This window comes from Eurosta solidaginis, chromosome 4 (genome assembly GCF_040869045.1).
Source record: "Eurosta solidaginis isolate ZX-2024a chromosome 4, ASM4086904v1, whole genome shotgun sequence".
Classification (NCBI taxonomy): domain Eukaryota; kingdom Metazoa; phylum Arthropoda; class Insecta; order Diptera; family Tephritidae; genus Eurosta; species Eurosta solidaginis.
This window is the reverse complement of record NC_090322.1, coordinates 229577999-229600577: the sequence shown is the minus strand read 5'-3', so window position 1 is coordinate 229600577 and position 22579 is coordinate 229577999. Positions and strand designations below refer to the sequence as shown.

General features: G+C 37.4%; 1 protein-coding gene across 1 annotated transcript in view; it reads left to right on the top strand.

Annotated features, from left to right (window-relative positions):
• Positions 1–10644: 10644 nt before the first annotated feature.
• The window catches only part of LOC137249147 (gamma-aminobutyric acid receptor subunit alpha-6), a 112412-nt gene continuing 100477 nt past the window's right edge, over positions 10645–22579 (top strand). The window contains exon 1 of the mRNA XM_067780403.1: positions 10645–11314. Coding sequence (XP_067636504.1) covers positions 11277–11314 — 38 coding nt within the window. The 5' untranslated portion in view covers positions 10645–11276. The remainder of the gene's footprint in view (positions 11315–22579) is intronic.

The window sequence follows — 22579 nt, the reverse complement described above, 5'->3', positions numbered from 1 at the left end:
AAATTAAGCGAAGCTAAGGGGAAATTTTGCATTGCTTAAATGAGATTTCGTAGATTTACAAAATCTGCAATATCTTTTCAAAACGCTGGATAAAATCTTAAGTACGGTTGCGAACGCGACAATTTTTACTCAAAGAATAACACTATATGACATTGGAAATATATTCTTTGCGAGACATACTTCAAATTTTATGTCTGGTTGAGTAACGAAAATCTGCATACCTGGAGCATTGAATACGTCCTCAAAATCCGGGACTAGTGGCTCTTTTTCATAAGCGCAGACATATACTGGCATATGTAATTCCGTTTATTCTTCAATCAGGTTTTAGATCATTCAATAAAATACATTTTTGTGCTTCCATCGATGCTCAAATGTTAGTTTTATTGGCACAAATATCTAAGAAATAGTACAAAATCCCCGCAGTCAAACCAACTAGTTGTATACTAGAAGAATACTAGTTTGCCAAAAAGCCCGTCACCACAATTATACCAGATGGCATACTACTTAGTTTAAGCAGTAGTTATTGTTAACAGCGTTCTCCGGGCATGCCCTCGCGATGCTACTTCCCGAATTAGTGTGGACTAGGATTAGGACCGCCTTATCTTAATCTGGATCAACCGGATGACTTGGAAGGTATTTCATCATAGTGTTTACGGAGATGTTTCTTAATTCCTCTTGGAGTGGTGCGCGGCGGTTAACTGTGTCAAAAGCTTTTGACAGGCCAGGTGCCATGAGGACCGTCTTATGATAGAGTTATGGTTGGTTCAGTCACCAATATATCTGGGGCCATGCTGGTGGCTGGCTATCTTATCTTTAAATGAGTGACATCGGTAGTTACGACCATCGTTAACTGAATTTGCGGGCTTTGGTATTGGGATTATTCTTGCCATTATTTGTTGTTCTGAAATGGCAAATGCTTAAATGACAAATACAAAACATGCGTTAGGTAGCTGATGCCCTTATGCCCAACGTGTTTTAGCATCGGCATAGTTATTCCGTTTGAGCCTATCGATTTAGAAGGCTTGGTCCTTTTAATGGCTTCTTTAATCTGCAGAAGTAACGGTGATGTGGTATGCGCGCATGTTTGTGTTTATGTGGCCGTTGATTTGTACGAAACCTAGCCTTGTTTACTGAAGTAATTTTGTAATAAATTGCATTATCGGATTTAATCGAGTTCGACAGACAAAATCCAAATGAAATACTTACTAGTATAATAACGCAACTAGTCAATAAACTTGTCAAAAATTGACTATTATGAATAACTTGAAAAATTCTAGTCAGTGAACTATTTAAACACCAACTAGTATGAATAGCCCCACAACGCATCCCAAGGCAGTCGGTTCTATGTACCGGAGCGACTCGGGATTTTTCCCGACCAAGGACTGTTATTTCAGTGTCACCCCATTTAATTCGTTGCATCTCTCCCACAACAACAATAGCCCTACAAAATTCTAGCCAATGAACTAGAATGTTTGCTGACTACTTTGGCTTTTGACTGCAGGGTTGAACCAAAAACTTGAATTTTTGCATTTTGAGTAAACTTTTTCTTTACTATTTTTTGCTTGTCACTGTGTACAAAAAAGGCAAAAATTAGGAGGCCATAAATAATTTTGCAATCAAAAACTCATTAACATAATAAATCCATTGAAATTTGGTTGAGATATTCCCATTTTATTATTTCTAGTCGACAAATATTTATATAGTTTTTTAAAGCAAATAAGATTCAAAATAAAAATGCCAGCTGCTTTCTTTTGTGTTTTAACACGAAATGTTGAATACACGAATAAAACCTAAATAAATCTTCAAGATTCGTATTTTTTTGGAATCAGCACTGATTTTAGGTATTCCTCAAAATTAAGAGTTTGTACACTGCTCAAAGCGAAAAACTGCCTTGATTCAAGGGGTTGTGTAGCGCAACCCGCTCAAGGGGTTGCCAGCGCAATATATAGCTTCTCCAACCCAACTGTCAACCTCAGCTACCAGTGGCGAATCCTGTTTCATTAACAGCCGAGGCTCTGGCGACACCGAACTTCTGATGGATCTAGGGGGTGGGAGGGCGGTATGGCCTAGAAGGTTTCATGTGGTCACACCAAATCTTACTCGAGATGGTAGGGCTTGTATCTTTATGGTGCTTGGTACCGGAACGTACCGGACCTGCATCCAGCAAAAGGACCACCAACATCGATAACACTCACCAAGGCCTTCGGGGAGTGTCCTTGTCGCTACAACAACAACAAAACTGCCCTCATTCTGACAACATTTATATACAGTGGCTCACATCTTATTTCGTGAAGCCACAGAACAAAATTGTTGAACTGTATTGAAAGGAAACTAGTGACGGTGTCAAAAAAATTCAAATGCACAATTTTAATAAAAATATGCTTTTATTTGAATAATTATTTAATTTTCATGTATTTACACATTTCTGCTAATTATTTAATAAAAATTGAAATTATCTCAAAAACTAAAGCCACAGCTTATTTCGTGCACTGCCCCTGCCTTAAAAAAATTACTTTGTTATTTAGTTAAGTACCTCGTATGACCTCGTTTTTGTTAAACAACATCTTCAAGATGATTTTCCGTAGATGCAATTAATATTTGAGCGGCTGCGCGTGGTATCTTATGCCTTTCTTTGACAAGAGTAGGTTTTAAATCGGTATTCTTACTTATCGGCCTTTGCCGTGTAGTCGAGTCCAAAATTTACCACAAGTTTTCTATGACATTTAAGGCGAGAGATTGTGTGTGTGGATTCATGAGGTGTGGACAGTTCCATATTACCCTTGCCTTAACATGCCGGATTTGTGTTAAAGGTCTTTGGCTTGGTAATTTCGAAGTCGATCACGTACATCTAAATAAGGGGCACTTTACAACAAATTATCTTTTCGTAAATACAAATTTTTGTCCATTGTGTCATCAAAGAAAGTATAATTCCATCTCCATTCTTTACAGTTGCCATACAATTTTTATTTTTGGGCTCTGTAATTGCTTAACACCGCACGTATCATCTGTGAATCAAAATGTAATATATTTGGCTTATATAACAAAAGGGTTATATTATCCGTAGTGGGGTTAAAGATTTATATTTCGCGCGTCAGTCTAATGCTCAACCCTTCCTTGACATAACAAATCAAAATTTCAATACAAATATACTAAATTATTTATAATTACCTACGCAAACAGGGAGTGAGATGGGAATTGAAAAGGAAACACGCAAAAATTTAGCAAAAACCAATTTTATTTATTACAAATAACTACACATTTTTATAAAGGAAGAAGCACAAGATTAGTACAGGAAAACAAACCGCGGCATTGTAAACAAAACTCAAACAAAACAAACAACATTTGTATCAACTGAAGCAATAAGAAAAAATATATTTACACTGCTGGTAAAAATGATAGGAATAAATATACTACTTTTCAGATATCTGAAAATTTATCGGTACCATGATTGTAAGAATTTATGTCTGATTTAAAAAAAAAAAAAATAAGTAAAATTGGACTTGACCAAGGACGACAAGAGGGCAACCTCAGTCAATACGATCTTAGGTGATCTGACGGGGGCAAGAACCAGTATGGCGGCGAAGGTGGTTGCGCTGGCAAGGGCGAACACTGACGCGCCTGCTGATGCTGGGCGCCCGTCTGACGCCGGTACGGCGACTGTTCGCCCCACGGCTGTGACAGGGGTCCCACGATCTGGTCACACTGAGCCAAAGGAGAAAGGAGCCACAAAGAAGAAGAAGTTGCCCTCTCGGTCGTACCCCTTCTCAAGAAGAGTCCCACAAGGTATCGTTCCACAGGAACAAGAGAAGGGTTGCAAAAGTCCTGTCAAGGTAGAGGGCGTTCCACTGGAAACGCTGTCAGAGAACGCCAGGAATTCGCTGGAAAGGTCGCGAGCTCTACTGCCGAATTTTCGGGGTTCTCTGCCAACAAATGTACAAAGCGCAACCCCACACAAGCGTGAAGGGTCCGATGAGGATATTAAACCACCGCCGAAAAGGCACCAAAATCACACCGCGGTAGCCAAACCAAACTTTGCCGAGGTAACCAAGGGCCGGATCCTTATAGGAATCCCTCACCGAGGGAATGACCGTGGTGCAATCCCTAAAGACCAGTGGCCGTACGTCCGGAATGAAATCGGTAACGCCGTTCTCGACGTGCTGATGTTGTCTTCGGGTAGTCCGCCGCGAGGTTCTGATGCAGGATGGACCAGGGCCAAATCAAGGTACTCACTTGGGAGGACGCAAGGTCTGTTGCGCTGTACAAGGCAGCAGCCGCAAAGCTGGGACAAGTCTATCCCGGGGCGATTATTGAGGTCGTCGACTGGAAGGACATTCCGGCTCGGCCAAGGGCAAGAGCATGGGTTACAGCAGTTCCAGCAGAACTTGAGAGAATTCTCAGGATGCTGCAACTGATGAACCCGGCTCTCCCAACGCAGGACTGGAGTGTCATCCAAGTCGAAGACGCTGTAGGAGCTAGGAGACAGGTCGTGTTAGCTCTGAATAAGGAAGCTCTCGAGCCCCTTAGACGGAGCAAAGGAAGAGTGTTTTACGCCCTCGGTGAGGTCGTAATTCATGTATACCGTGGGGACGCACAGCGCGCATCCCTTTCGAGTGCCTCTTTGGACACGGACTTTGAGGCACCCGAAGTGGAAGCGGAAATCTCCGACGCCGAAAGCCCGGTTTCCGCCACGTCAAATTGCGCAGGGGCTCTGGGCAATTTGTCGATGGAGGATGCTCTGCTGGATAGCGACGGAGAGGATCCCAACATCACGGTGATGGAGGCAGGGGAGTCTGAGCAAGCTCATGCTGAGGTTGCTCAAGATAAACCTGAACAAAAGTAAGGCAGCCTCGGCTGCTCTCATCAGTCGTCTTTCTAAAGGTGACTTCGAAGTGGAAATTTAATTTTAGTCGCTCATCATATAATGCATATTAATAAAATGTCCTCTGAAATGTTGCATTTCTCGTATCCTTTAATTGTTTCCAGTTGTTTACATATTTATTTGTATATTGAAGGAAGTGCTCATATTATTAGTGGGCGTGTATTGAACAGCTGACTCTGTAGCTTTTTACTTGAGGAACAGATATAGCTGGCTGCATTTAACCATTCAATCAACTGATTGTCTAGATGCGTTATATCTCTGGTAACATAGGTTAGTATATAAGAACATAAGACAAATATTTGATGTTAAACATATGCATATGTATATATATATATATATAGATATATATTTAACTGTGTCTGTCTATATGCACACTAGACTGGGTCGATTTATTAACCGATATCGCGCCATCGATTTTTCGATAGGATTTGAGCTCAGGAAAAAAAGTTTCACTACGCATACCCAAAAAAATAATTTTCGAGCCTGCGAAATTACATTTTATTGACTTGTTTCGACTTTGATTTTTAAGGTTTTTTTCATGACCTACTAAAAAAATTTTCATTTGATTGTAGAATTTTCATGTATACCCTGTCAGACTCAAAAATATCCGCTATAAACGTTGGCGATAACAGTATTTTGAAAAAAAAAAAAAAAGTATTTTTTCAAATATTTTCAAAAAATCGATGGCGCGATATCGGTTAACTTTCGTCCATCCAAATGGACCCACCTTAATGCACACCCTTAAGCTTGTATTTGCGTGGAATCAACCATGAATGAAATTTGCCCGCCATATGTTTCTTGGGAGTATTCAACTCAAATACAGTTACATATTGACATAAGTACTAACAACACTTTGTGCACAATTCTTGTCAACAAACAAACAAACAAATGCACACACATTCGTATCTGCTCCAGCACTATTCCAGTTGACATATTAGGCCTTCTATGCAACAGGATTACACTAGTTCTCTTACTGGGTATAATAGATTTTACATATATGTCAATTTCAACCCTCATATTAATGCCACTGTAAATAAAGCGAGAGGAGTTTTAGCATTTGTGAAAAAATGGGCAAAAGAGTTTAGTGATCCTTACGTTACAAAAACCCTTTTTACATCATTGGTGAGGCCGATATTAGAATATGCATCGATAATTTGGAATCCGCGTAATCAAGTTCATGTGGATAGACTAGAATCAATTCAAAAACAGTTCTTACTTTTCGCCTTGAGAAATCTTCAATGGGACTCTCCGTACAATCTTCGTCCTTACACTAATCGATTAAAACTAATAAATCTTCCTACCCTTGCAAGTCGTAGAGAAATGCTAGGTGTACTATTTATGGCCAAACTTTTAAATGGATCGATTTCAAGCCCATTTCTTTTGAACGAAGTAAACTTGAATGTTCCATGCCGAGTTTCAAGACATTATAAACCTATAATTCTTAAACAATGCAGAAGCAATTTCCAACTATACGAACCTTTTTTATGTTTGTGTGAAGATTATAACTCTCACTCGAAAATAATTGATGTTTCGGACTCGCTCTTTGCCATAAAAAAGACGGTTCTATCTCTCTTAATAATTAAAAAATTATATTTATACTTTTAATATATTGTATTTTGTGAATCTATATTTCTCAGCTGATGAGTTTCTCTGTAAAAAAAAATCTCATATACTTAAATTTGATACATAATTTTCGGCGTATATAATCCGAAATCTATTAATTTCATACTGTTGGGCTATATTTTAGGGTATCAGGGTTCTAGTGTAAAATACTAATTTATTTTGTGAGATTTTTATATGATAAAGGGGTCGCCTGCATCCTGGTTAATGTAAATAGATGACGCTTAAAATGCCAAAAGGTCTGACCATATCGATGGCTTAGAGGAAAATCTCCATATTTAGGCTATAATCGAACAAAGAGTCAGCGCATATGCATGTTGACAACCACGCTACAGTTGGCAGCCATAATTTCGAAATAGTAAAAGACTTCGTTTATTTGGGAACAGGCATCAACACTAACAACAACATCAGCTCTGAAATCCAGCGAAGAATCACTCTTGCCAATAAATGCTACTTTGGACGAGGTAGGCAATTGAAAAGTAAAGTCCTCTCTCGGCAAACGAAATTAATACTCTACAAGTTACTTGTCGTACCCGTCCCTCTATATAGGGCAGAATGATGGACCATGACAACATCATGTGAAGCGGCTCTGGGAGTGTTCGAGAGAAAAGTTCTTCGAAAGATTTTTTGACCTCTACGCATTGGCGATTACGATTACCGAAGAATATTTAATGATGAGCTGTAAGAGCTCTACGCAGATATCAACATAGTCCAGCGAATTAAAACGCAGCGGTTGCGCTGGCTAGGCCATGTTATGCGAATGAAAGATGACGCTCCGGCTAAAAATCAGAGTTAGATGGCGGCCTCCACTCCACTGGAAGGAATTGGAATTGGCGCCGATTGGCAGAGAAAAGAAGCGACTCGTGCCTTGTTGGACGGCCGTAAACGGTTAAACGCCAATGAAGTAAGTAATTAAGAATATACTTTTTAAAACTAACCTATTTTAGAATTTGTTTCGGTCAAAATATATTGAATTAAAACTCAGATAGGGTGTTTTGGAAACAAATTGTAAGGGCGTTCTTTAGTCGAATTCTAAGATTGGTCGTTTTTGAAACAAATGCATGAAAAGCGAGCATTCGATAAAACTGTAGAATATGATTGGGTATTTTGCTTGTGTAGCAAAACCAAACAAGCCACTATTTACTTGGAAACTCGGGTCTGAACAAATACTCGGTTCTCTCATGAGTTCTAGTATATACTACATCACCACTCCACTAAACTCAGCAGTAGATATGAGTGACTTGTTCACATCGGTTAGAAAAACTGCTCAAAAATTGTTTTAAATACCAACATTCCAAATTCAATTGCCCGCGTCCGAGGAAGGATTTCAAGAAGAAACAATATTAAAGTCAATATCATGTTTTGCAAAGTTATTCTCGAAGCTTATGTCCCAAAACAGATACCGATGCGTATACGTAATATTTGTTTTATTTATTCGGCGTTTAAGGGAGTTACATACTGTAACTGGCCTCAGTAGGACCTTTGTAATACCACAAAACAAAAAACCCCTACCGCCCCTCTTTGAATCATTTTGAGGATCTAACCTTGATGTCATACAAACGACTTGGCATAAATTAACCAGAAAGGGGCTGCTAGACAGCACCAGATAAGATGATTCTTTGTTACCCCGCTTTGTCGTCTTTAGAACTCCTATATCATCAATTACAGGGGGCAGTCCTAGCCTTTCTGCATGCCTATCAACAAGAAAGTGGATAGTACTCCTAGTTTTTTAGTTGCTGCACTTTATGCTGGATCCAACTAGTTATAATGCCTATTAATTTATTATGCAGTGAGCTTATTTTAATTCGAACCATTATGGAGCATTTTCACACCTCTCTTAGATCGGACAGCACGAAACCGCCTAAGAGTCGGTACCTGATATAAGCCAATGCTGGACACTTTCAGAGGAAATTGGTGACAATTTACTTACACCGTTTTTAGCTACACCTCCTGCACACTTCTTCGAAGGTTAATCCCATTCTTTCTGCGTGTGGGCCAAATGACTGTCATCCTTAGTATTTATTTCTTAGACAATTTTAACAAATCTTTATTTTTTTATGGCTATAGTCCATATAAATTCTTTTGGTGATCCTACATGAGTCCGTAGAGAACCAAATTTGAATAGCGGTTCCGAAATCAGTAAAAGTGTCATTTTTTGTGGATGTAAGCAGCATTGATGTCTAACGATGCACCGGTCTTTGCCAGTTTATCTGCTTTTTGTTGCCGTCATGTCGCTGACTTTGCTGCATAGCGCAGTTATCGAGGGCTTGGAAGACATAATTGGCGAGTCCAGTGCCACAAGCGCTGCTTTGCTATCTGAAAATATGGTTTCTCCCACCGATAACAGGGTTCTTCAACAGGAAACAACATGCCTTCTCCATTCCTAGTAGCTCTGCTTGAAAGATACTAGCGGAGTTTGGAAAGCAGATTGAGTGAGCGACTTCTTAGGTGTTCGGAGAAGACCACGGTACCAATACCGCAATCCATTTTGACCCTATCAGTGTATAACAAGGTGACACCCTCCTTGCATATTATGTGAGCTGGCCAATCGGTTCTTTTGGGTATCTTGTATTTAAAGCTATTGTCAAAGCTCAATGTGGAATCTGCCTTCTTAGGATACCGCTGTGGCCATACCGTTCACAACCTAAGTGATCCTTCTACCCCTGCACTGGCTGTCCGATGTACTTTGTTTAGTTATCTAATGTTCTATTGCGGGTCCAGTGCCGGACGGATGGGCCTTATGAATACTGTGTAAAGCCACATCGTAAGCTTTTGTCTTAGGCCCCAGTTTCTTCCAACTATTCTCTTACACCAGTAGTATTCAATGTGCAGTTTCTCTCATCTCTTTTAAGTATTGAGTTTTTAGATTGTTGTTTTATCTTTAGTTTCGCTTGTTGTCTTTTTCGACTCCAAGGTACTTAATCCTAGTTGAGAAGAAGAGCTCAGTGCCGTCAGTGAAGGCTAGCAAAATTGAGATATTTTGGGTTTGTTGCTGATGACCGCTCATGCCGCCTAGGTATGTAGCCTGTCAACAGCACACTGCATATTTTTGCTTTATGTTATGTCCTCCCGAGACGGCGATAAACACGGCGTTTGCATATGTTGCTACCTTAACGCCATTTTTATCGAACTCGAGTAATGCTGCAACACATAGTAGGGGTGTTCTCTTCCAACTTTGGGTATAAACGTGACGTGATTTCCTAAGATCTATTTTGGCCAGGTTGGCTTAGATATCCGACAGCCTGGGGATTGTGGCTTGACGGTATATGCACTATTCTGTCTACACCTAATGATCCCTGCTGGAAATATTTACCATAAAGTTTCTGTCCGCAACTCTTGTAGTCGCACAGCGATCCATGCTTTGAGGAAGAAAACGGCATTGGTTAAGTCTGACAGAGTATCCTGTGGTTGAACAAGAAAACTCTCTTAAGCACAGGGCTGACGCTGACGCCGCCGCCACCCGGTATCCATCTAGGTCCAAAGCCAGCATATCAAGAATGATCAGAAGAGCTTCGCTTACGCTTGCACCACTTATGCTGATCACACTATATCTGTGCCAATTCGCCAAATTGTTTGCCAAAAAAATGCAAAAATGTGTAAGACAAGCTCCACGCATGGCGCACAAAGAAGTTTGCCTCTGTAATTAACATTTGCCGACTGGTTAGTACATGCGCCTAGTTAAATTTTCAGTGCTGGGTGTGTCCCAATGGTCGAAGGAAGAATTGAGACAAATACAACTTAGCGCGTATGGATTTGCGTACCAGGCAGAAGCCTGTATGTAAGCTTTAGCGGTCATGTATGTGTGTCCTTTTGTATGTATATACGTAACTCTGCACTGCGCATGTCAACCAAAAATTTGCCGACTAGGCAACTACAAGCAAACAAACAAACAACAAGAACCACAACTCAAAAGAGGAACAACTGAAGGAATAAAAATCGAAAGTAAAGACAAGCATATGAAGAACTTAACTTGGCCGCAAACACAAGTTGCAATGTGGTTGAAACAAAACATAGGAAAATATTATACTTATATGTGTTGCCTGCTTTTAGGCGCCAAAATGCGTTGATAGCTCAAGTAGGCAGGCATCAAACAAAGATTCAGTCATTAACATTTCGTCATCAAGCGTCTATCAAAGCTATTTGCTTCGGTATTGCGCGCAATTTCTTTTTGTGTTAACGGTTGTTACGACTTTCAACCATCGTTCAATGATGCACACACAGCCAAATGCGCTACGGCCAATGCTGTGTTAGTCAAGCATATGACAGATGTTTTGTAGTCAGTCATATTGCAACCATTTGTGTGGAAATAAGTCAGTCGTTTAAAAGCATCGCAGAATCGCAAAGGCGGCTAAAATCATCAAACTGCCATTAGGCGCATAAATGAAGATTTACCAACAGCAACAATAACAAACTCACGTAAATCAAAAACAAGTTTATTTGGCGCGTAATCTTTCCGGGAAATAGCCAAGTACTTAGGGAAAGTTAAAGAGATTTTAGGAGGCTCTTAATGAGCTTAAATCAGATGGTCAGTGCGCCGAAAATTCCCATTGTGTATAAATATTTGTGTGTGAGAGTTTTCATGGCTATGCTGGTGCGTCTGTGCGCTTATTGCTTCATTGGATTTTTTTTAAAAGTCGTTTTTGAAGCAACAACATCAAATAATCAAATCAAAGTCGAAAACAAGTCAATAGGAAATATTCAATTGAAGTGATTTTGCTCTTAAGGCACAACGAAGCGAAAGTGGAAAAAACAAAAAAAAAAAAAACTAAAAATAAAAATGTTTATACTAAGACGTCCAATACTTTTGATATGGTGGTGAGTCATTACAGTTATAATCATTACCATTCATTACTAAATTTTTTACATGCTTGACTCAAAAAATAAGCAAATCGAAATGCAATTAAATTGAAAAAAAAAAAATAAATAAATAAATTGCTGTATGTAAGTTGCTCTCAATTTTTTGTTATTTGTGACCCATAATGGTTTTTCTTCTGTGACTTTTTTTATTTCAATTTTTTTTTCAAAAATAAAAAAATGTGCGTATAATTGTGTGTGGAATTTGTTCAATCCTCTTAAAGAGGGCTGTTCAAAACTTTTAATATTGCAGTGCAAACCACATGTACACTAAAACTTTTTTAACTTCTTCAACCATCGTAGGAGTGCGGCTCAAATCCCACTCCCGGGAGAAAAGGCTTTGAAGATATTTACAAGAGATATAATCGAAAAAGCTGTCGCTTTGTCCTTCCTGATGTCACTTTGTTTAAATTTTTCCCAAATTATTAAAATAAATTATAAATAAAAAATTGTTTCAAATACATGTTTCATACATTTAAAAGCCATAATGGCAACCCCCGCTTAATTCATACAAAACTTTTTTAAATTAAAAAAAAAATTATTTTGAATGTTTAAAGACGTTTGATGATCCTCTTGATAAATAAATTTTTAATTAAAATTTTTTACAGTGCTACAATATTTTTGAAAAATTTTTTGTTGTAAATTTGTTAATGTGAATTTGAATATCATACCAAAGTGCGTTGGCTTCATATGGAAGTGCTTTTTCTTTACACTTTCATATAAACATCAGCCACTTTCATATAAATCGAATTTAGATGTGAGGGAAAAAAATTTTTTATATTCAAATTGTGAATTTGTATCTGTGCCAATTCTTCTGGGCAAAACAAAAAGAAAAGTGCTATAAGTGTAGAAAGGTTGAACAACTCTGCTCTTAAATATAAACGAAATAGTTTTTTTTTTCTTTTTTTGTAAATTGGTCATTTGAGCAACAGCGCAAAAGAAAACAGCAGTGCCAATTTTTATAAAATTTTGTCGAATTTTTTTTTTCGAAAATAAGAAAAAAAGTTGTTTCATATAAAAAAAAAAGCTATGCGCCTTTTGTATGAATGCAGTTATAAAATACCTTTCAGAAAAATTTCTCAATATAAATTTTGAGCGACTCAACTACAACTCGTACTTTGTGATTTCACTCTAAGTGAAAAGTTTGACAGCTTCTCGAATTTTCGCATTTTTTTCATTTTTTGCATAATTTTAGTTACAGAATTTATGAAATTTTATTCTAAAATTTCCCCAAAAGAAGAATTAATTTGACAAAATTTGATAAAAACTACGACTGCTATTTTTGTGTTCGCTACTGAAGTGAATATTTTACGATATTGAGATCTTTATGATGCGCTTTTGCACACCGCAGTAGTTTTATCATAATCTGGTCAAATACGAAGCATACCTAAAGGGGCTGCAACGAGGTTAGGCAACGAAACTATAGAAAAACTACTTCAAAGCTAGAAAGGGACTAAAAAAATAGCATATTGAATTGCAGTAGTCAAACACACCAAAAAATAGTCATACTCGCTGTTGTCAGATGGATAAAAAAAAGTTTCCAAGACTCACTCAAAACAAACTTCAAACATTTGATCCAGGTCAGTAGTCAGAAATCTGTCTGTGCCAACAAGCAATAACAGCTTAAGTAGAGTTAGAAAGAAGTTGAGTTATCCTTCTTCATCTAAAATTACTTCAGCCTGGAATTATATGCAAATTAATGCGCTTAAAAGTATGAACCATTTGAAGGTTGGTTATTGAAGCATTTTACATTTTACTGAGAGAGTTCCGCTGTCAGTGGTGAAAAATTCGGTAAATTTTGTAAGCCAAAACTTTGAAATATTATTTTAATATAAATGTTAACTTAACTATATTTTCATTAATTAAATTGATTACTGGCATAGAATACCCAATAACTAGTAAACATCCAAATTTTAATGGCAATCGCTCAATCAGGCAATTTTTGTTGCTCAAAGCAATTCACACTAGATACCATACAACGATTTTACTTTTAAAATATTCACCTGAAAAGCTTATAAAATGAATTCTTGTATGGTATCTTCCTTCACAAATCGGCTTCTTATTATATGCAGGCGCCGAAAAGTATGCATCATGATATATATGACTTAAATTTATAGATGATTCGCATCACAGCGTATTTTCGGAGAAGCGTTGTAGATTAATACTAATTTCACACAGACGGCTTATTGAATAATAAAGGCAATTTTCTACATTAAGACGCTTATTGAGCTCAATCTTCCCTACAAAATTCGAATCTATTATTATTTCATTAGTAGCTAATCGAATGCCTAATGAAGTCAAGAGCACAATGCAACTCTGTTGGCAGCGTTCCGCTTCCGTTTCCGTTTCTTAGTTTTCAAAGCAAATGTCACTGTCTGCATGGCGGAACGATACAAGGTGACCGCATCGAACAGCTGATTATAACCTTTTTTATTTGATTTGATACATCAACTACCGGCGCAGTACGATTTGGACATTTGTCCATCGAATTTACAAGTACATGGAATTTTTTTTGTTTGTAGGTATGTCACCATGCTCCCACCTTGTATCGTTCCGCCATGATTGTCTGTCTCATCCTTCATACTAATCGAGCAGTTACTTCTGTGTGAAAGCAAAAAGTTTACGATTTCATTAGCAGGTGAAATGAGATCATTAAGTGTCTGTGTGAAAACACTATAAGACATCGAGTCCCGGGAATCCCGATTCTGAATACCAGGATTCCCAGTCAATTTTGCCATCCCGAAATCTCGGGACTATATTTATTAAAATCTCGGCACCCCGGAATTTTCTTGGGATCACTTATCGCATATTTGTAAAACTTTAATTGATGTATTTTGTTCCTGTTTTTATTTTTTCAAGACCAAATTTTAAATCAAAGGAAATCCTCTGTTTCGGGTAAATTACAGCCTTGTTTAGACGCTATAAAACTCAATGATTTGATTTCAAAGAAATAGATATTTTCCCATCCGTTGGATCTCGTGGTGCACATATTCATTATCCTACTAGCGTGGAATCTGAAAGATGTTTATCAACTTCCGGTTATATGCGTAACAAGTTTAAAAGTATTTCAGTTGAAACTTCACTTGCTTTAATATTATGAGGGTATTTTTAAAATAAAGAAGTATTTTGAATTGACTGAACTTTCATATGTTACACATTTTTTAAAGTGTACAAGACAATTTATATATTTTATTTAAAAGGAAACCAATTTTTCATTTGTTTATAAAATTCAAAAATCTTCGGTATTCGGTGCCTAAGTGTAGATATAGGCTGAGCTTCTGATGTAGGGTTGACCGCCAAGCCGGTGAAAATTAATATCCTGTCTTTTGGTATGAAGTATATGGTGATGGGTAGGTTTCGAATCTTCTGCTCGGCACTGTATGCTTGTGAAAAAGGACGTAGGTTTTACGTATGACCCATCGTCCTACATTCTTTAATTTGCACTTACAGCGACTGTGAAACATTTTCATTACGACGTATTCGTGCTGATCCGGTAAGAAGTGGATTCTATAAGCTACCAGACCACATGCAGCAGAAATGCTATACAAAATGCAGCAGTGCCAACGTTTACATGAGAAAGAACTGGTACGAAGAAACATTTACGTTTATTTAGGATGATGGGTTCTATCGAAATAAATCATGGCGAAAGACCAGATGATCTGACGAAATAGGGTACAATCCTTTAAGAATACACCTTAATCCAGCGCAATCAGACTAGCTGAGATTAAAAAATTAAAAATTGAAACTCGATGATCGGTCAAGCAAAAAACCATGGAAACAGAAAAATGCGCTTCATCTTACTGCATTAAATTCACAAAGTTAGGGTGGACTATTTTCTCATAGCTGGAGTGATAACAAACACCACATGCTTATAAAGTAGGACCCTACAGCTCCAGTTATAAGACATGGCTATCAGAAAACTGCTGATGTTTGACATGCTGAAAGCATTTTTTGTTTCTTTATAACATCAATTTTGGTGTTTGATGGGGATGAGTTTGGTCGACAAACAAATTCTGATTATACTAATAAAACATTCAGCTTTTGGGTCCGTCTTTGCGTTAACCAAATACAGCGACGAACAGCAAAATAGCAAAACAAACTTGTGAGCGGTGGCCAGGTTTCAAAGCGATGGAGCATGGATTCTAGTAGTTTGCTCTATATACTGAACTATCACATCTGTGTAAGAATTCATATCATGACACCTTATAACAGAACTGTTCAAAACCTATACACTTAGAGCACTTTTGTTATTGTTTTTCCCTGAATCATAGGCACAGATACAAATTTATACTTCGAATATAAAAAAAATTTCAAAGCAAAACAAAAACACTCTCATATGATGAACAAGCAATTCGGTATGAAAAACATATTAACCCTAACAAATTCAAAACCAAAAATTATTCAAAAATATTATGGTGCTGAAAAAAATGTATCTTCAAAATTGATGCAATAATATTACTCCAGCCATTAAAGGGTTGGACATCGGAATTTGAGAATTTGCATACGCCTTTATTTTGACATTATTTTAATGGTTCTAAAAGTCATGGTAAGTAGCATGTGAGCGTCTTAATATGTTCGAGACCTGCAGTTGCAATGTACGTCTTGCTTGAGTTTCGCGCTCAGTTCGTAGTTGAACATTATGAAATTCCGCACAGGTCCAGCCTGAAATGCCTTTTCCTGGTCTCAACCATTTATTAATTAGATATTAATGAAGCGAACTAGGTCAAATATTGTATTTGGACCTACATTTATGTCATCAGCAACATCAATTCAAATTTTTAAGAAATGGGCGTGGCTCCGTCTTTTTCAAACTCAGTTTTTTACCACAATTCCGAAGCTGTAACTTTGATAATAATTCATGTATCATAAAAAAATTCGTGAAGATGATCTTAATGCCATATTAATGACAATAACAATTAAAGTAAATAGCCACTGGTGTTGAGTGAAGTTGTCGTGCTGGATTTTGAGAATTAAGTTGAATTGCTTTTGAGTATGTGATGATATAACGATTTATGAAACGCTTTAAGGAATCGAAAATTGAAACTATTGAGTTTTAGCAGCAAGTTTAAATTCTTGGAGCTTGTTTTATTACCAGAAGTTTATATAAGTTTCTAATTTTAGATTTTTAAAACTGCTTTGGTTTTGTTTCAAACCCAGAAGTGACTACAAGTTTATTTTATTAAATTTTTTGTAACTTTTTTGGTTTTGGTTTGAAACAGTTTTAATACTTTTAACTTATTGTTAAAACAAGTTTTAAATTGAAATCGAATAAAATTAAAAAACACAATAGTAAATGGAGAGGTTTTCAATTTAGTTGAAAAATTATTCAAAAATTGATTTAACCGATGAATAAATTGAAACGCTCGTATTTCTAACCGTGGGGAAATTTTTAGCAAATTCCTAAATTAATTTCTTCTTGATATATGTATATGGGAACGACTTTCAGTCATTCCTTATCAAATTTGGTTTAGAGACAATTCAGTTTCGGCACTGTGTCATCAAATAACGTCCAGTCGGAAAATTAATTAATTCTTATTTTCGATATTACACATAAACAAACATAAATGAATTTCGTAACTGAAACTATGCAAATCAATCTAAAAAACTTTTTCGAAAATTGGAAAAAAATTTTTGTTATTAATTAGCTGGGAGTTCCTTTTTAATAATAATAATAATAATAACAATAATAGTAATAATAATAATAATAACAAAATAATAACAGTTAGAAATTATACATATACTACATTGTTAAATAAGTGAATTTTTAGCACGTAAAATTTTTATTTTTATTTTATTTATTTTAATTTTATTTTTTTTGTTACGAGTTAAGAGAGGATAAGACAGTTTTCTTCATGGCAAAAAGTGAATCCGTTATATCAAATGAATTAGAATGAGTACTAAAATCATGATACAAACACCGAAAAGGTTCATTTGATTCGAAATTAGTTCTACATCTTCTCAAAAGAAGACGTTTGTAATGTCTTGACGCTCGTGATGTGACATTGAAGTTTACTTCGGTCAAAAGAAGCTTTAACTGACTAGTATAAGGGTGAAGATTATACGCAGAGTCCCACTGAAAATTCCTTAAAGATAAAAGTAGAAATTTCTTCTGTATTGATTCAAGTCTATCTGCATGAATTCGATATTTTGGATTCCAGACTATTGATCCGTATTCTAGTATCGGTCTAACTTAAGTGATGAAAACGGCTTTAGTTACATAAGGATCACTAAATTCTTTGCACCACCGTTTCACTAATGACTCTAGCCTTATTGACAGTAGCATTAATATGAAGGTTGAAACCAAGTATAGCTAAGTTTAGCATCTATACGTAAGAGGCTGCTGGCAAAGATCTTCGAGATAGGCACATGCACTGCTTTTATTGAGGTTCAGCGGCATGGAATTTACGTTGCATCAAGTAACTTGGAGTTTAAATCCGCTTGAAGCAGGGGGCATTCTATATGAACGCATAAGGCCTAAAAGGTTTTAAATCATCAGCATGCACTAATATTTTGGAATTGTGTTTTTAAGATTGGGTTGCATAGTTTTAGTTAGAAAATAAAAAGCAATTTCTTTTCTTTTGTGCATTATCAATTTAGAGCGTGCTTTTTCTTGTTTTAAACTTCAATATTTAGGATCTTCATATTTTCGTATAATAACTGCGAAAGCCATTTGCTAGACAGGAGAATTTTCGCTTTGAAGCTGAATTAGCTCCGAGTGCATAATAATATGCTTTAAGAGGCCTTTTTAATCCCTGCCTATGTAGTCCGGATCTTTACCTTTAAATTATAAAGTGCACTAAAATTACTAAATTATATACGTCCATGTCATTTTAGCTATTTTATGCTCTGCAGCGCTCAAATATAATTAAATGCCTTTAACTTTTTTATTGTTATAAAATACCGCAAATATGAACTCCATCCCTACTTAAGTATCATTTATGTGTCTCATTCAATTTTGAGGTAGTTTAACAAGGCGTAAGAAATTATTACTCCAATTTTTTGTTAACTACATCAAAAAATCCAAAACAAAATTCAAAGTGAGTCTTTTTAATACGAGCTTCACTTTTACATTACGTCAGATATCAATCAATTACAAGTTCCAAAAGTAAGTTTCGAAATTTCCTTACCAGCATAAGTTGTGTTGAAAGTTTTTCTAAAGTTACATAAATTGATAAAATGCACAGTGGATTTGTGCGTATGTACATTCGGATAGTCCTCTTAAGCTATTGTAGCGAGTTTCAGCAAATTCTCGATAATTTTGCTCCTTCTGTTATCGTACGAATCATTGAACTGTAGACTATATAAACGCATATGTTCTGCATATTAAATGCTCTTTACTAATTTTACTACTATGGTAGTAGACCTTCACAATTAAATGTATCCGCGTACTTCATTTGTAGCGTGTTAAAATAAGATTGATTGATTATTTCTTAGCTTGCGCTGCTTTTACACTCTTCCAGGGTCTAAATTTTCATGAACAGCCTTTGCGAATAGTTGCTCATTTACTTCTAGTATGTGTATCTCATATTAGATTTGGCTATATACTGTATACTTGGGGTTGATATAAGATCATATGCGCATTTTGTTGTTGTGGACATCTCTGCATATCGTATTCACTATTATCTTCTGTGTATATGTTTGTACATGCCTGATGGTTTGGCTATTTTTTAAACGGTTTTTATTTAGCTTGACTTGACAGGCCGGCTGTTGTTTAAGAATTTTGTAATTAAAATTCAGGTAACTTCCGGATAAGCTCTAAGCTTTAACCTTGGAATATAGTTCAGTACCCGATGACAAAGCAAAAATAAGAAAAAACTCGGATAGGTGGCGCATGGATCAAAATATTTCAAAATTGTATTTTTGGTCCGATTTGGCGCATATTTGGAACACATAATACATACATACATATAAAGCGACCTATGAAAAAATTTACGCTAGGTGGCGCAAGTATCAAGACATTCAAAAAAATCGTTTTTGTGCTCCGGTTTGGCTCATATTTGGAACACACATATTACATACATGAACAGAAAGCGACATATGAAAAAATCGCCGCCAGGTGCGCAAGGATCGAGATATTAAAAAAATCGCATTTGTGGTGCGATCTGCCTCATATTTGAAACAAATATTACATATAGTCCGGTAGAAGTGACATCAAAATACTTTGGAGGGAGGGACAAGCATACGTGGCGCCGAGTCGAGTTAAGTCTTTGGAAGGATTATGTATTGAGGAATGAGATTGTAGTAAATTGTCAGGAAAGAGTCCTTGTAATAATGAGTCACTAAACATTGTGTGCCTGAAGCAAGTTTAATTGAATGGTCAAAGCACAACCGATTTTCTCGTGGATTCTTATTTTATGGACCAAATTATGTCAGAATCCAAAATTTAATCTTTTTCTACAGGACCGTTTTTGAAAAAATTCGATTTAAGTTTTGAAAATAGCAAAAAATCAGTACTGACTTTTTTGATCTTTTTTGATTTGTGGTCCGATTTGGCTCATATTTGGAACACATAATACATTCAAGAATAGAAATCGACATATGTAAAAAATTGCCGCTATGTGGCGCATGGATCGAGATATTCACAAAAATCGTATTTGTGGTCCGATTTGGCTCATATTTGGAACAAAATCGACTTATGAGAAAAAAATCGCCGCTAGGTGGCGCAAGGATCGATATATTCACAAAACTCGTATCGAAAATTTTTAATATCTGGATCTTTGCGCCACCTAGCGACAATTTTTTCCGTAGGCCGTTTTCTATTTATGTATGTATAATGTGTTGCAAATAGGAGCCAAATCGGACCACAAATAAGATTTTTGTGAATATCTCGATCCATGCGCCACCTAGCGCCAATTTTTTTGCATAGGTCGATTTCTATTCTTATATGTATTATGTGTTCCAAATATGAGCCAAATCGGACCACAAATCAAAAAAGGTCAAAAAAGTTAGTACTGATTTTTTGCTATTTTCAAAATTTAAATCGAATTTTCTCAAAAACGGCTCGGTAGAAAAAGCTTAAATTTTGGATTCTGACTTAATTTGGTCCATAAAATAAGAATCCTCGAGAAAATCGGTTGTGCTTTGACCCTTCAATTAAACCTGCTTCAGGCACACCGTGTAAATGAACTAAATAGAATGAGAATGAAATCATATGCAAATAAATAAAGTTTAAAAACTTGAAAATAAAATAATTTAAAAAAAAATGTTTAAGTTAAACGTTTTTATTGAAAACAATATTTACATTAAATAATAATAATACTAAAACTTACTTACTTACTTAATTGGCGCTTAACCGTCTAAACGGTTATGGCCGTCCAACAAGGCGCGCCAGTCGCTCCTTCGCTCCGCCAACCGGCGCCAATTGGTCACACCAAGGGAGTTTAAATCGTTTTCCACCTGGTCCTTCCAACGGAGTGGGGGCCGCCCTCTACCTCTGCTTCCATAGGCGGGTTCCGATAGAAACACTTTCTTGGCCGGAGCATCATCTTTCATTCGCATAACATGGCCTAGCCAGCGCAGCCGCTGCGTTTTAATTCGCTGGACTATGTTGATGTCTGCGTATAGCTCGTACAGCTCATCATTAAATCTTCTTCGGTACTCGCCATCGCCAACGCGTAGAGGTCCATAAATCTTTCGAAGAACTTTTCTCTCGAACACTCCCAAAGCCGCTTCATCTGCTGTTGTCATGGTCCATGCTTCTGCCCCATATAGCAGGACGGGTACGATAAGTGACTTGTAGAGTATGATTTTCGTTCGCCGAGAGAGGACTTTACTTTTCAATTGCCTACCTAGTCCAAAGTAGCATTTATTGGCAAGATTGATTCTTCGCTGGATTTCAGTGCTGATGTTGTTGCTAATGTTGATGCTGGTTCCCAAATAAACGAAGTCTTTTACTATTTCGAAATTATGGCTGCCAACAGTAGCGTGGTTGCCAAGGCGCATATGCGCTGACTCTTTGCTCGATGACAGCAGGTACTTCGTTTTGGCCTCATTCACCATCAAACCCATCTTTACCGCTTCTTTTTCCAGCTTGGAGTAAGCAGAACTAACAGCGCGGGTGTTTAGGCCGATGATATCAATGTCATCAGCATATGCCAGTAATTGCACGCTTTTATAGTATATTGTTCCAGTGCGGTTAAGTTCTGCAGCTAGTATAATTTTCTCCAGCATCAAATTAAAGAAATCGCACGATAGGGGGTCACCCTGTCTGAAACCTCGTTTAGTTTCGAACGGCTCGGAGAGGTCCTTCCCAATTCTGACTGAGCTGATGGTGCTGCTCAACGTCATTTTGCACAGCCGTATAAGTTTTGCGGGGAAACCAAATTCAGACATAGCGGCATATAGGCAGCTCCTTTTCGTGCTGTCGAAGGCGGCTTTAAAGTCGACGAAGAGGTGATGTGTGTCGATTCTCTTTTCACGGGTTTTTTCCAAGATTTGGCGCATTGTGAAAATCTGGTCGATGGTAGATTTACCAGGTCTGAAGCCGCACTGATAAGGTCCAATCAGCCGGCTCACGGTGGGCTTCAATCTTTCGCACAATACACTTGAAAGGACCTTATATGCGATATTAAGAAGGCTGATTCCACGATAGTTGGTGCATTTTGCAGTATTCCCCTTCTTGTGGACTGGGCAAAGAACACTTAGATTCCAACCGTCGGGCATGCTTTCGTCCGCCCATATTTTGCTAAGAAGCTGCTGCATGCGCCTTACCAACTCCTCGCCGCCGAACTTGAATAGCTCCGCAGGCAATCCATCAGCGCCCACGGCCTTGTTGTTTTTCAATCTGGTTATTGCTATTCTAACTTCGTCATAATCGGGCGGGGGGACATATATTCCATCATCATCGATTGCGGGATCGGGTTCTTCATCTCTGCGCGGTGAATTGCTGCCTCCATTTAGGAGAGCAGAGAAGTGTTCCCTCCATAATCTAAGCACTCTCTGGACATCAGTTACAAGGTCGCCGTTTTCATTCCTACAGGAGTTTGCCCCGGTCTTAAAACCTTCCGTCTGTCGCCGTATTTTTTGGTAGAATTTTCGGGCGTTATTCCTGGTGGCTAGCAGCTTAAGCTCCTCGCACTCACGCCTTTCTGCTTCTGCTTTTTTCTTCCTGAAAAGGCGTCTCGCTTCCCTTTTCAACTCACGATAGCGTTCACACACTCCTCTTGTCGCGCTCGCTTTTAACGTAGCCCTGTAGGCAGCGTCTTTTCTTTCGGTTGCAACGCGGCA